This window comes from Hippocampus zosterae, chromosome 13 (assembly GCF_025434085.1).
Source record: "Hippocampus zosterae strain Florida chromosome 13, ASM2543408v3, whole genome shotgun sequence".
Lineage (NCBI taxonomy): Eukaryota > Metazoa > Chordata > Actinopteri > Syngnathiformes > Syngnathidae > Hippocampus > Hippocampus zosterae.
Genome location: NC_067463.1, coordinates 11,641,021 through 11,656,308, shown reverse-complemented (window position 1 = coordinate 11,656,308; position 15,288 = coordinate 11,641,021). Strand labels below are relative to the sequence as shown.

The 15,288-nt window shown below is 41.2% G+C and overlaps 2 protein-coding genes across 5 annotated transcripts; both read left to right on the top strand.

Annotated features, from left to right (window-relative positions):
- The first annotated feature begins 2,047 nt into the window (after positions 1-2,047).
- Positions 2,048-8,044, top strand: smim14 (small integral membrane protein 14). Of its 2 annotated transcripts, none has more exons than XM_052085176.1 (4): positions 2,048-2,428; positions 5,813-5,861; positions 5,943-6,103; positions 6,586-6,675. In XM_052085176.1, the coding sequence occupies exons 1-4, from the start codon at positions 2,354-2,356 to the stop codon at positions 6,658-6,660; spliced, it is 360 nt and encodes a 119-aa protein (XP_051941136.1). In that variant the 5' UTR covers positions 2,048-2,353; the 3' UTR covers positions 6,661-6,675. The 2 variants fall into 2 exon arrangements, with proteins under 2 accessions (XP_051941136.1, XP_051941137.1); XM_052085177.1 differs by lacking the exon at positions 6,586-6,675 and adding an exon at positions 7,038-8,044 and having other exon boundaries at positions 2,214-2,428.
- A 1,402-nt stretch (positions 8,045-9,446) lies between these two features.
- Positions 9,447-14,434, top strand: map9 (microtubule-associated protein 9). Of its 3 annotated transcripts, none has more exons than XM_052085170.1 (13): positions 9,447-9,782; positions 9,863-9,944; positions 10,351-10,827; positions 10,910-11,058; positions 11,399-11,435; positions 11,521-11,591; positions 11,666-11,727; positions 11,819-11,969; positions 12,105-12,182; positions 12,312-12,473; positions 12,673-12,818; positions 13,727-13,862; positions 13,979-14,434. In XM_052085170.1, exons 1-13 carry the CDS (start codon positions 9,711-9,713, stop codon positions 14,096-14,098), a joined length of 1,743 nt encoding a protein of 580 aa, XP_051941130.1. In that variant the 5' UTR covers positions 9,447-9,710; the 3' UTR covers positions 14,099-14,434. The 3 variants fall into 3 exon arrangements, with proteins under 3 accessions (XP_051941130.1, XP_051941129.1, XP_051941131.1); XM_052085169.1 differs by having other exon boundaries at positions 11,521-11,597; XM_052085171.1 differs by lacking the exon at positions 10,351-10,827 and having other exon boundaries at positions 11,521-11,597.
- Positions 14,435-15,288: the final 854 nt, after the last annotated feature.

Below are 15,288 nucleotides of genomic sequence, written 5' to 3'. Positions count from 1 at the left end.
TAAATATACAGTTTCTATCGATTACGCTTTGGTAGGTAAGGCTGCTATTGCTGCATTCTATATGAAATTGGAACATGGGGGGGAAAAATAGACAAGCGGTGATTTCGTGTCCATTCTTAGTTGATGTATCAGTGGATCATTTACCATATCGAAGCCAAAAACATTTTCCAGAAAAAAATATACCTTAAAAATTGTGCCATTCTTCTTGAAATCATGCAGGACTCTGTGGACATCCAAAGGATTAAGTAAGTGTAGTTTGTCTTTACTTTCGCTTTTCGTATGACATCACAAAGGCAACCGCCGTTTATTAGCCAACGATAATACCTGCTCAAAATCATCATACACATCATTTGGCATATTGTAGACAAAGAATACGTCAGCCTACAAGTCTCTGACTAGCCTTTAGTGACCATGAAGTTGCGTCGAACTTAGCGGCGTCTTTGGTGATTTTTTTTTCTCCAAAAACGACGATCTTCATCAGATGCAGATTTCTGACGGGATTATATATAGTACAGTGGTTAAGTGGTAGCGTTTGCCTGACGCGTGTTCGTTTACTCTTCAGCGTACACTCGTGCTATACTGTGATTGGACGAGTGTTGCAATGTCAAAGGCATTTGACCAATGAGCTGCTTTTGTTTTCCCTTCTCTCCTCCTTTTGCCCTCTTTCCGAATGGACGGCCCTAAATAATAATAATACATTTTATTTATAAGCGCCTTTCAAGACACCCAAGGACACTTTACAATTGGGAACAAAAACAATACACGTGCACAACAACTTTGCTCACGTACAGTAAACAAACGTTGCAGTGATGTGAGACATCAAACCAACCAATTTTTCTCTGTGTGCGTGCCCTGAACTCAAGCTCCTTGCTACATTTAAAGTGTGCACCCTGCTCTTATTCCAAGTCCAAAGTAAGTTGGACCCCGGTTTTCTTCATCGTCGCGTCTGTTCTTGTTTGATCGTCATTTAAAGGTCCAGAGACCACATTTTGTTAGGAGTTGCCCAGCTGTTGGCTTCGTCTTGCTAAGGTAGCAAGAAGGTTATTCATTGGAAAATTAGTTTGAACTTGAATTATTTTGTATGTGCTCAAACCACGTTGACTATTTAGCGGTACCGAGCAGGACTCTTTCCCGCATTGTTTCCACATGGACTGGTGATTTTGCAGCCGTATCCTCCTTCGAATATCCCATAAGTCATTAAAATAATTATAATAATAGAAACATACACTCGCTCGATGTTATATTCAGTACACCAGCACCTGCTAAATATACTCGCCGGTGGCTGGATGGTTGGATGCATAGATGCAGTTGAAACCAGAAGTTGACAAATACTGCAGAATCTGTAGTGATTTCCTCAAAATGTATTTTCTGTACCTTTCGCATTTTACAATTGAGAACCCCTGCTATAGAACATTTGAAAGACAACTTTTCCCCCTTGACTGTCTTATGTGAAATTACACTGAACCCTGTCCAAATATGAAAATTGTACAGTTTTGCCTCGAGGAGGTATGTTGATCTGAAGCTCAAATTGGTTTCAGATGGGTCCATCTACAACCACACGATCTCATTGTGCATGAACACCCCTTGGCACGCCAACGAGATGATTTGATATGCATGTTGATGCATGGGGTGCACTGCAGTTCAAGGACAGTACATTTTTAAATGTAACTATTGAAGTTTTTCCTTTTTTAAATCGATTTTCTGACTCAAATCGCTTTGCATTACATTACTAATATTCAAAATCCTGCTTCACTGAGTCCAGTTTTTTTGTTAAAGGCAAAAACATGTAAGGCAGCCTGTTAGTTGTTTTGATGTGCCCTGTGTAAAATGGGCTCTTGTCTTTGCAATGAGGTCAGAACAACATAAAACTATGCGTCATGCATTGTGCACCTAGCCGACCACAGATAAAAGATTCCAGGCATGGGTTTTTATCCATCTAAGCGATAGTGTGTTTTGTTGCCATTTAGTGAGCTACGGTACATCTGCAGAAAGGGACCGACTTCTTGATTTTCTGTTTTCACTTGAGCCTTATTAGAAAAACGCATTGAAAAAGATCGTGAGTAATGTCCTTCTTAAACTGAATTAACTTCCTCCAGGTTTCCCCAAGACCAAATGAATAAAAAGTGTAGAATGACACATTGTGATGAAGCGTCTAAAAAGTAATTGTTACAGAGCTTGTACAGTATGCTGACGCTTCCTAACTCTGCAGTCTCCTCCCCCGATTTGTGTTTGTGTGTCTGACACAAGTAGAGTGCACTGCTCTGACAAGCAGGGATTTTGGGTTTCCGCTACCAGTACTTTATCCTGTTGGGACTATTTCTGCTTTGTACTCAGGTCACATAGCTCTAAAGACATGGCAGAAGGAGGCTTTGACCCTTGTGAATGTATCTGCAACACAGAGTACGCAATGAGGCGCCTCATTAACCTGGTAAGTTTTGGAACTTTAATTAGATCTCGATTTAGCAGATTGGATTAGGACGAAGCTAAGGGGTTGCCATAAAACAAAATGCAATAAAACAGTATTTCTGTAGTACGGAGAAGAAAAGAAGAAAAGCCAAATGAAATCATCACAAAGTAGAAACAATTGGGATGGTGCCAAGACAAACTGAGCCAACATCCTGGTTCCTGCTCAATGATTACCTTGAAGGCTGCGATAAGATGTGGATTTTACAAAATTACAATTTAGGAAAAAAATGATTTTAAAGAAAGTTATACCGTTAAAGGATGACATTTTAAAACATTTCCATTGAGTACATTGATAAATGTACTAAGTGTGTGGTCATTTTCCATGTGACTTTGTCAGCCTGTACAGGTGTAACTTGTATGGCTAGATGCAACTGGATTGAAGAAAGACGCTCCGGGGCAATTTGTATTGCTTGTAGAAGGGTGTTGTCCCAAAAGCAAATACAGTAGAATCTCTGAAGAGGAAATTACCAATTTAAGAATCAAACTCGTGCCCTCACGAAGCTTGAACATGAAAAGTGTTAACATTTGTCACAGTCATACAAGGGTAAAACTAAGTTGACCATTGGAATATTTCTGCAAAAGTCAAAAAACATTTTTGGGAAAATACTGCATGGTACAGTATGTCTCAAAGAAAATAAAAAAAACTTCCAAGGTTGGTTCAAAACATCATGTTTACATCGACATGTTTTGAGACTACTCTATAGAATGCAATAGAAGCAATGCAGTTTTAAAAATGATATACAGTTATTTTAGCAAACAGTTATGTAATGATGCAACATGTGGACGAATGACTAGCTGTTGTCATTCTTGGATCTGCCAGGCAACTTAAAATCGTGAGGAGCTTAACTTAGTTTTAGTGTTAGATCATAGCATGGCTAACCTCTCGGTACACTTGTATGGCAGTTAATGATGTTAAAATTTCACTTAAATACTGCCTGTACATGCTGCAATTGGCTGGTGGACAGTTTTGGGGTAGACACCGCCTCTCACCCAATGCGGCTCACTCGCAACCCTGATGAGTACAAGCGAAATGGAAAGTTGATGAAGTATTACAATACAATACAATACAATACAATACAATACATCCTGATTTATATAGGGCTTTCCCCACAGCCTCAGCTGTAACAAAGCGTTTAACAAAACCGTTAACAAAAAAGTGAAATAATAAACACAACACATAACAAACTGCAGAACGCCGGTGTGGACCACCATCTCACAGCATGGATCATAGACTACCTCACAAATCGGCCGCAGTACGTAAGGTTGCAGAGCTGTGAGTCGGACCGGCTTCTCTGCGGCACTGGAGTGCCGCAGGGGACTGTTCTGGCTCCATTCCTGTTCATCCTCTACACCTCAGACTTCAGACACGCCACTCCAAACTGCCACCTTCAGAAGTTCTCCGATGACTCTGCGATTGTTGGCCTCATTACAGAGGGGGGACGATCATGAGTACAGGGGACTGACGAAAGACTTTGTGGACTGGTGCCAGCAGAATCTCCTCCAGATCAACCCTAGGAAAACTAAGGAGTTGGTTGTGGATTTATGCAGGAAACAGTCCTCACCAGCACAGATGAACATCCAGTGTATGGACATAGAGAGAGTGACCTCCTACAAGTACCTCAGTGTTCTTCTGAACAACAAACTGGACTGGTCTACAAACACGGACACCCTGATAAGGAAAGGACAGAGCCGACTCTTCCTACTCAGGAAGCTGAGGTCTTTTGGGGTTCAGGGGTCGCTCCTTAAGACTTCTATTACTCAGTGGTGGCCTCGGCCATCCATTATGGCATTGTCTGCTGGTCAGGCAGCATCTCAGCCTGGGACAGAAAGAGACTGGAGCGACTGGTCAGGAAGGCCAGTTCTGTCCTGGGTTGCTCCCTTGACACTCTGGAGGAGGTGGGAAACAGAAGGATGCTAACTAAGCTAAAAGCTATGATGGCCAGTCCCTCCCACGCCCTCCAGCCCGCCCTGACAGCACTCGGTAGCTCCTTCAGCCAGAGATTGTTACACCCGCGCTGCAAGAAGGAGAGATACCGACGCTCGTTCCTACCGACTGCTGTCAGGCTGCTGAATAAAAATAACAACAATAATAATAATAATTAAATGATGTGAAAAAACAATTGTAAATAGCACTGCGATTTATCCATTTTGTATTTATATTGCACTTAATTGAACGGTGTTTGTTTTTTCTTCTTTCTTCTTTCTACCCACATTCTTGCTGCTGGAGGCTGTAAATTTCCCCAGTGTGGGACAAATAAAGGCTATCTTAACATAAAACACAGACAGTCGTGCAATCCTAGCCACCTTTCCCTCATACGCTTTGTTGTTTAAAGCAGTTTGAGAAGAAAAATTCGAGAATCAAAGTGGCCTTTCAGCAGTGAATCAGAGACGTCATGCTCAAAATATGCACACATCAGCTACAAACTAAGTTTCAAAGTCAACAAGAAGCTGTCACATCCGTTGACCAAAAAAGATATTGGATCACTTCTCCTGTCACATGTAAATCCATTTCAATTCCAAGCAGCGACTGTCAGTTCCAAATATGCATCTGTGCTCCGCGGCGACGCTCCTCTCTTGTCATCCTCAACTTCAGCAGCCGCACCAACGCAGACTGTCCAACAGCGCCGACATCTCCACTGAACAAAAGAAATTGTGAAAAATGTTGCCCGTTAAAAGGCGCAAAAAACACAAGCACCCAGCTGTCCAGCACCACCAATCAAATTGCGCCGACATTCCTCCCAATCAAAATCTATGCTGGTACATGCATGCTGCCGAGAAGGTGCAACCACCAAGCGCAGATTCTTCTCCTTTGACGAATGTCGTGGCCAAAAAAAAACTAAACGCTGAAAACAGTCCACATCAGGTCCACACGACGAAACAACAAACACCATGTGACAAAACAAAAGACAAAAACAACAAAAAAGCAAGGCTCTTGAAGAGCACTTGCCGACGGCTGCCTACTTGGGCGCCATCTTGGGGTGGGGCGGGGGTATTGGTGATGACCTGTATTTATCTATTGATTGGGAAGAACTTCTTTGTCAATCAGCATCATAGAATAGTTTTGAGCATTGGGAACACATGAATGCATTATTTTAAGATAATGTAAAAATAATAACACGCTACCTATAGGTAATGTGTATTAGGATGTATCAAACCTCCATTTTTTGCAAAGTATTTACTTTTTCCTTCTTACCGGTCTTAACCTTGTTTCCATGTGGTGAAAGTCATTCCTGCAAAAAATGTTGTTGTGTCCAAAATACTGTCTGAAGTGGTAATCCAAGTGAAGAACCATTCAAGTATTCTTGCTCTTTTATTGTTTTAATTCAGTCCGTCGTTTCTCTTCCAGCTCCGAAATTCTCAGTCCTACTGCACAGACACGGAGTGCCCTTTGGAATGTGCGTATGACACCTTCATGCTTGCTTATTTCAATGATGGCATGTATAATAGGGCCAGAGCATTGTGTGTTTGTTTTCTAGTACCTGGGCCAAGCGGAGGGTCACTCCATGGTTGGGAAGAACTGACCCTCCCATTTATGGTGATTGGATGGATGGTCCTCGCTCTAATCCTCTTCTCATTGCGCCCTTCTTCACTCAGAGGTGGTCCCGCTTCCACTGACAAACCCACCGAACCCCATAATGTAAGTTTTACTCCGTATCTGCAATTACTATAAAAGAGTGCATGGTGTCACTCTGTTTCATGTTATTCAATGTCTGTTTTACTGAGTAATATCAGATTAATCTCGATATAAGGATGAACCCAACTAAATGTTGGATGTTCAAAAAAATTTACAACACGCAACCAAAAATAATTGCAACATTTTGAATTAATGACGATATCATCTCAATTTACTCACAAATATACTTGCTCATGTAAAACCGAAGCCTGTTAATTGGAACACAAATCTGTTTTATGAATGGCAACAGATTCAAAGGATGATTTGTATAATCTGCTATCTAGTGGAAGAGCATTTAATTGTTCTGCCGATGACCATATGTTGTCTTGATGAGCAGAAAATGTATTATTAATAATCAATAGCATTTGGGATTTTTTTTATTACAATCATGGATAAAGGTTTTTGAACTGCATAGGACACTGCTGTCAGTGTATACACTTAAATAGGAAGAGTGCCCAGGTTTTGGATGGAGGACAGAGCGGCGAAATAGGGTAAAGTGCTCATCATTGCAGTTTTTTTAATTATTTAATTTCCCTAGCCAGATCAACTGAGAATAAATACCTCTTAACTTTGAAATAAATGTGAGGGACATCTTTTTGGGACTGTTGTTTTAAAATTGTATTTATGTCCTAACTTGGGCTGGGACATGGCGAAACAGCTGAAGAATTTTGCCACTCAAAAATGATTGACCTCATTTTAATACAAATTGTAAAGGTTTGGAATTGGATCAGCAGGAGCACAAACATAAATCCAATTGAATTAAACAGTTCTTAAGACATGTTGATACTGTAAAACTGACACATTATGAATCCAGAATGTACTTGTGAGCATAATTCAGTAAAGAAGCATATCAACACCCGCCCTGACCGATATTGGCCATTCTTGTGTTGTGTTACAGAGAGGTGGAAGAGAACCACCAGCGCCACCGGTTGACTAGGAGAGGAAATCTAGCAGTCCTCTACTGGAGATGCACATTGACCCCAAGTGTGTTGCTGTGGCACAGATAACACCCATGGCAGCCTTCATTAAAATATATTTTTCCTATTTTTACTCAGTTCTAATTTGTGTGTTTTGGATTGGAATTGCTGGCACTGGGCCAAAACCACATGTCAAAAATTGAGTGAATGTCCTATGCTATCGGTCAGTCCGCATTTGTACGCACTTTTTTTTTAAACAATTTATGACTACGTACTCTAAAAAGTTGAAAATGGCTTGCACTCTTTGACAGTGCAATGTTAATGGTAAAACAAACATGCCGTATTTTTGATGTCAGAGGAAGTGATGATTTTAGAGGTACAAGGATTCCATTCAATTATCTTTTTTTTTTTAGGTCAGGCCGTCAGAATGTCCAAATATGAAAACAAATATATATATATACAGTGTATACGTATGGATGTATTGTATGAATGTATGCATAAGAACCCCGTAATTACTTGTCTAATGATCAGTTTTTGAATGCGTTATGTTACTGAAATGAAGGACACACCGTATTTATGTCACTCATTGAAAGCAAGTCCATGAATCTATCAGTTAAGATACTCCCATTGAATACAATGGTACAATGCGATAACTAAAAATAACCACAGCTGCATACTAAGTGTACACAAAGGACAAATCAGACATAAAAAAAAATTGAGACAATAAAAACAACACAATAAAACAACGCGGAGAATCGTGATGAGTTGAATGCATAAACCAAGAAGCCAGCATTTTCAACGGCAGTTTCAGGTGTAAAAATTAAATGTGTAGATATCGGGGCGGGCAGCCCCGTGTTCCAGTAATTAGCGTGCCGACCTCACAGTGCAGAGGTCATTGGTTCGATCCAATTGGCTCCGGCCTTCCTGTGTGGAGTTTGCATGTTTTCCCTGTACCTGTGTGGGTTTTCTCCGGGTACTCCGGTTCCCTCCCACATTCCAAAAAAATGCATGGCAGGCTGATTGAACACTCAAAAAATTTGTCCCTCGGTGTGAGTGTGAGCGCAGATGGTCGTTCGTCTCTGGCCTGCGATTGGCTTGCAACCGGTTCAGTGTCTCTCGGCCTTCTGCCTGAAGACAGCTTGGATAGGCTCCAGCACGCCCCACGACCCCTTTGAGGATGAAGTGGATCAGAAAATGGATGGATGGATGGATATCAGGGCGACAAACGGCGAAGCACCAGGCTTCCTGTTCTGTCTCCCTCCTTTGGTCATTGTTGTATTGTTTTATTTTCCTCTGGACCGGATGCATCCAGGAAAGTAATTCCTTGTTTGTTTTACATATTTGGCTAATAAATCCCGATTCTGATAATCACTTCTATGACGTTTTCTTTATATGATTCAATTATCTTTGCAGCAAAGTGAAGTGAAAATTTCACCTGAGAACTCATCGAGTATGCTTTATGAATGCCATGGCAGTTCAGGTATCATTTTGGGAACCGAGCATAAACGTTCGTAGTGCCCAGTGTTCCCTTAGGCCAGTGCGCTATCTAGAATCCTGGAACCCCCCTAAAAAAAGGAGGGTGTAGAAAAACTGGAGCATATGAGGCAAAGTTAATGGCACCTCTGTCTTCAGTGCGAAAAACGAATCTAGAAAATATGTAATTCTTGTGTGGGTTCGGCATGTTCTGCTGAGTTACTTTCGAGTGCTGTGGGTTCCTCCTCATTGCACGCGTCAAGTAAATTGAGAAACTGTCCGAAAAATTGTGTATCCCCTGAGATTTTTCTCACAAACACAAAAAAAATTTAATCACACTAATGCAGTGGTTCTTAACCTTGTTAGAGGTACCGAACCCAATCGGTTCATCTGCACATTCAACGAACCCTTTATTAGTGAGAAAAAATATATACAGTATATACTTTTTTTTTTTTTTTTACAAATTCAAGACATAAAAAACGAATTTATTAAAAAACCAGAAACAACACAAATAATACAAGTATAAAGTATACGTTTTTTAATTGTGCACAAAATGAACCAGCCGGTGATGGCCAAGCGAACCCGTGAGACTGATGCACCGAACTCCAAGAGTTCGATCGAAATCAAGAGTGGGGGAACCACTAACTAATGTTTGGGTTACGGCGCCACATATTTTTCCCCCACATAAAAGCTCCATCGTATGAAAAAACGTACACTGACGTCAAACAAGTAGAGTCGGTCGCCACTGAAAAGTGTTTGTGACCCTTTTAATTGCGCGTTAAAAGATCGAGATTTGGTCATTCCACCGTCAATAACCATCGCATTTGGTAAATAAATGTGACGTCACTAAATTCAGCATAAATCTGAAGGAGGAAAAAGGAAAGACCGAAAATGAAACACGCATGCTTATTGAGAAACCGGAAACTACGTCTCCCTAGGTTACCGTCAACAAATAGTACCTCCACCCGAGGTTAACGTTTAATGTATCCATCTGTTATCCAATCCGCTTCCTCTGATCAGATAGTCATTTTATATTTGCAGAAACGACTATATGTAGAGTGATAGTACAGTAGTGGTAAAGTATATGAGAACTCTGGGCGCTCCTTGTCGACTTGTTGCTGCTAGCAAAACGTAATGAGCATGCTAAATCTTAGCAAGGAAGCCTGATTATCGTTTCAGACATGACGAATCAAGCATTCGACATTCTTGCTTACTCGCAAAGTCCCAAAACAACAAAAAGAGCAACGTTCCAGGTCAAGGGTGCACTATGCTTTGATTACCACGCATGGAAAATGGACTCGGGCGACTTAACCTACTTGCTGTGTCTTTGCAGGATGAACTTGAAGCTGCTCTCAACGTCAGAGCTAGAAAAACAACACTTTTGTATTCAGGAGATCTGGATGAGGATGGCGACGGTAAGATGTATTGAATAACATGAGGGATAACACCGTTTGTTCTTACAAACTACACTTAGTGACAGGACTATGCATGAACTGGACTCATGAATGTCTAAGATGGTTTGAGTTCAGATTCTATATCTTCTTGTGTTTTTGTTTGTGTTCAGGCAACACCACTTCCAAAACATACTGCATGCTGATTATTGCATGTGTTGTTTTCATTGCATTGTTCGAATAGACTGTGACAGATGACAAACACATTTTAATACATTACATTTGTCGAACTGTTTGCTCTCTTGATCAGCAGCAGTCCACTAGCTGGGAGAATGTTGGTCTTAGTATGCGATATAGATGGAATAAAGGTGAATATATATACATATATATATATACTGTATATATATATTTTTTTTTCTGTTTGCCACAGATTTTTTGGGCAACCTTCTTAAATCAAGAAGAAACAGGTCTGATGCATTCAAAGCCAGCAAGACGAAAAGCCAAATCAACGACTTTGACTTCTCTGATGATGATGAAAAACAAGGGACGAAAAATAGGACTTCCTTCTTGAAATCCCTGAAAAGACTTTCTGTGGAGGGAGATCCGATTGCACCACAGCATGAACAGGAGACTTTAAACAGTGGTCAGTTATCCAGTGAAGATGACATACGGCACAAAAAGGATGCTGTCAAATTGGCGAGCCATTGTCCTCCACGAGACAACTCGAGTACATCACGATTATCCCAGTCAGATGATGTTCCTCTGGACTTGCCCTTTCCTTTCCACAGCAGTACATCTCCAGCACCAATTAGGCCTGAGAGTAGAGCAGACATCAATGGTAACACAGGTTGTGAAGAAAGCTTCCGGACTTCATTAGACACTGACCTTAAATGTGTGACAACCACTGGTCAGTTGACACAATTTCCCTGCAAATACTTTACATTTAAAGGCAGACATGTTCACCTGTTCCATTATGCATATATATGCAGGTATTGAGCGGGAGACACCCAAACCCAAACCAAGACAAAGGACATTGGGACTGAAAATCCATGTGACAGAGAAAACAGAAACGTCTCCATCAGCTCCCATCACTGACATCTCAACTCCTGAAAGGATTTCAAGGAGCTGCAGTCCCCACGTGCGTCATTTTACATCTTACATAGGCGTGTTTCCTACCTATCATTATCCGTCATCCAGTCTCTTAAGGTTTACGAAATAGAAGGAACCACAAAGCAGTGCAGTTCTCCATCACTGAAAACCACAACTGGAAAATGATAGATGGAATCGCTGAGTAATAATCAATTAAATGTATTTTATGTTTCATAACAGATATCATATGCTCATTGCTGATAAACATTGATAAATGAAAACTTTAACAGAACAACAAAGAAATAGTCTAATGTTATACGAGGCACGTATGATCTTTTCATGTCATCGAATGTATGTATGTGTCAAAAATATTTTGTCGTGTTTGTTAGTTGACGGACGGACACTGTGCTGGGTCACCTGCTTCAAGTGAGTCGTTAAACATCATTACCACATTTTAAATGGATGATGTACCACGCAGCATTTTATTATTTGTATGTCTCTTTCGATTTAGATAGCGTCACTTTAGGTGATGCCAAAGAACAACAGAGGGAAGGAGACTCCACATCCGTGAACAACGATGTTGTTTTGGTGAGGATCCTTTTTGATGTTCCTTATTTTTTCTGTTTAATTTAATAAGGTTACTCTTCCTTTTTCAGCAAGAGTCAGGAGAACACTCCGTTGCTCAAGTCACTCCAGTTCTAAACAAATCTGATATCCGGTCAGTAATGGTATCTTACCTACGGTATGCTGATATATTTGTGGAAAAGCTTTGTGACTTCAGTGTCTTTGCTTTTTTTTATATCATTCAGGGCACCCAGTTCTCAGTCTCAGAGACGCAACACTGCGCGCACCAAAAAGGTTGAATCAAAGTACCTGGGATCCCTCAAAATTCTGGATTGTAAAGTTTCCCCAAATTGTCAACCACAAGCTGTCGATTCTCTCAGGGCCACTGTTTACCAGGTGAGTGGGACAATGACGTCTCTTGCCTTTTTCAAGAAGAGCTCCCTAGTGCACCGCCTATTTGTATTCGTCTCTGAAGAAGGCAGCAGAACATTGGGTATCACTCTGTTCAAATGTTATTTGTGTTCCTCCAAGGAATGGCTCAGAAAGAAAAAGGAAAAGTCCTCAGAGAACTTAAACAAAGAGAAGATTCTGCAAGAACAAAACAAACAGGTGAGCAGCTGAGAAGATAAGAACCTTTCAGCACAGTGGACCATCTCTACCAAACTACGGTAAAACAAAATCGTGGTAAATGTTGTCATTTTATACACGCAGCTGACTTTGTTCCCCCAAACCAAACAGAGAGAAGAAGAAAAAAAGAAAGGTGCTGCCAATTCGTACGAGGCTTGGAAAGAAAAGAAAGATGAGATGCTCAAAGCAAAAACAAAGGAAGACAAACATAGGTTGAGGGAGGAGCAGAAAGCGGTGGAAGAGGTACAGGAAAAAAGGAAAGCGGCTGAACAGGTACTATGTTTAAGAGTCACGCATAACTTTCATAGACAGAAGACTAAAGTGAAGGCAGCAAGCTCCAACCTTCACACAGTTATTAAGCATTGTGAAGCATTGTCACCAGAGTATTAAAAATGATCTTTATATTTCAAAATCATGGGGGGGGACAATGTCCCAATTATTCTAGATCTAATTGTAAGGGATGCCACGGCAGGTGTTTCATCAATGGAAGCGTGAGCATGATGACATACTGCGAGAAAAGTGCCGACAACAAAGAGCAACCGAGAAGAAGCTTGCACTGAAGAAACACGAGGAGGAGGAAGAAAGAAAGACAGCCAGCAAGTCTGCTTTTTCGGACTGGTAAGTTCAGAGCATTGCCCATGTGAAATATCTCTCCGCAAGGAAATATTAAGGGTAACAGTGAAGAAAGATAAGAAGCAAGTTGAACAAATAATGCCAAAGATGCTGTCACCAATCTGAAATATCGTTTCTTATTCACACTTGGATGATCGTGGAGGTGCTGTGAGGGTCGTGCTTTTTTAAAAAACTTTTCCAAGGCTTTGAATTGGATCCAATCTCTTGTGCTAGTTGAGAAGCTGCGTTTGATGGGTGTGTCATCACCCTTTTGGCTGTGTGCGGTCAGAGACGAATTTACAATCATGCGTGGGCTCTTTGAGGTGAACAATGAGGAGCTTGCTCTCGTCGTTGGCTTGAAAGAGCCGGCTTGAACGGCTGTTTCGTTCAAAACTGACACAGTCTATCTAGCAAAGGACAGGCATGTATCACAAAGCGCAAGATCGAAAACGAACAAGAGAATTCCTGCTTACACTAGAGGCTAAAATTGAGAAGTGCTGGCACTCCGTACTGGGGTCTACCTGCAAGCTTTGGAGAACACAGAGCTGGTGGACGACTTGTGGACTGGTACGGTAGGAAAACGTCTTGTCCTCAACACTAGCAAAAGCTATTTTTTACTTCTGCTCTATCACAGGTTTCAGAACGTCTTGGCCTCCATTGCATACTTCACTGTGCAGGGTTCTACCACAAGATTTAAGCAGTGGCCGAGTCTCAGCCACTGGTTTTGCAGCGATTCCGCATACAAATATACAATGTGACGTTGTTGCAAATTGTAGTCTATCAAACACACAGAAGTTTTCACATAGACTTAAAAATACATTTCAAGTCAAGTACAACTTTGCGGGTGCCCGCGCCGCCATCAATTTCCAGGTTTAAGCTAGCATTGACTGTAAACCATGTGATTGTTTTCCCAGGTGTGGAAAGAAGACAGATGCCCTGTACAAAAAAGTTACGATAGAACGGCAGGAACACAAGAATAAAGCTGAGGAGAATCGATATATCCAAGAGGAGAAGGATAAAATGGCTGTCGAGATGTTTGAACAGTGGCTGGTATGTAGTTTCTTACCTGAATTGAGATCAACTCCTTGTATGACTTCGCACATCATTGCAAAAATGCGTGACTGTCTGGGAGCACTTTAATGGATTTATTTTCTATTTAAAAACAGGCAAAGAAGGAGATTCAACAAAAGCGACAAAGAGAAGAAAAGCGACTCCAAGTGATACTGCGAGACAGTCCGCCCCCACCATGGAGCCCTCCCAATAAAACCATTCAATTTCGAAAGTAACATTTGAAACGTGAGATGTCCATGCAGAGTTAAATTTCATGCAAATGGCTTGGGGTCAATGCATGATGACTGGCTGTTGACCAGTCAAGAGTGTAACTGAAAAAAGCTCCTGCCACTCCAAAACGGGTAATTGGATGCATATAGTTTGATTTGAATATTTAGAATACAGACGAAAAAGTGTTCCATTTTATTCTGGATGTTCATGTCAATATAAAATAGAACCGTAAGACATCACAGAAATGGATTAGGTTGGTTTCATAGTGTTTTTGTAATTTCAGTTTTGTTTATTGTCTTTACCCCAAGAAATATTTCCTAAAATAAAATGTATCAATTGAGGACAGTGGGGTAGTCATATACAAGGATTCCCCCAGTGCTACATAAGCTTGCCAGGCTGTGTGTGTGGCAGGGTTCACCCTTAACTAGTCGCTAGCCGATTGCTGACAAAAGACAGACGCAACCATACACACTCGCAATCCCAACATGCATGTTTCTTGAATGTGGGAAGAAGCTGTAGTACATGAAGAAAACAAGCAAACACTTGACAAGAAAGCGGAGGCTCGCATTTGAACTCGCAACCTCTGCACTGAGAGGCTTTGTGCCAGCTAACCAGTCGTTTCCTAATATTCTGCAGGGGAATTAAGTTATTTCCGCTGATGTATGCAGGATGCCATCAGAGCAACCTGGTTGGATTATTTGGTGTCATGATCTTTCAGAGATGTGATGCAATTTGGAGATTGTGTCATAAAGAGTCTGTTTCAGTCCAAGTTTGGTCCGCAGGAAATTCATCCACAACTTCAGAAAAAACACAGGGCGAGGCAAAAAGTTAGGCTGTTGACTCACTGGGACAGAACATTCCGTCATAAAGGGCGAGGCAAAATGAGAGGGTACTAAGGGTACCTGGTAACATGACGGGGGGAGGAAGTGTTACGTTTTGTACACTAGGGAGGTGAGGATAATTGAAACCAGGTGCGAGACAGGAGTTGGGATGTACACGAGACAGGAAGCTGACATGGCTGCCCCACAAAGAGAAGGGACAGTAAATGCTTTGTAAACCAACAGAAAGACCACAATTACACTTTTAATATTTTACACCTTTAATGTTTTGCAGTTCCGTGACCACCATCTCGGGTGGGGGTGAAAATGTTATAAAATGGGGTACTCGCAAAATGTTCTGCAATACTGTAGCGAGT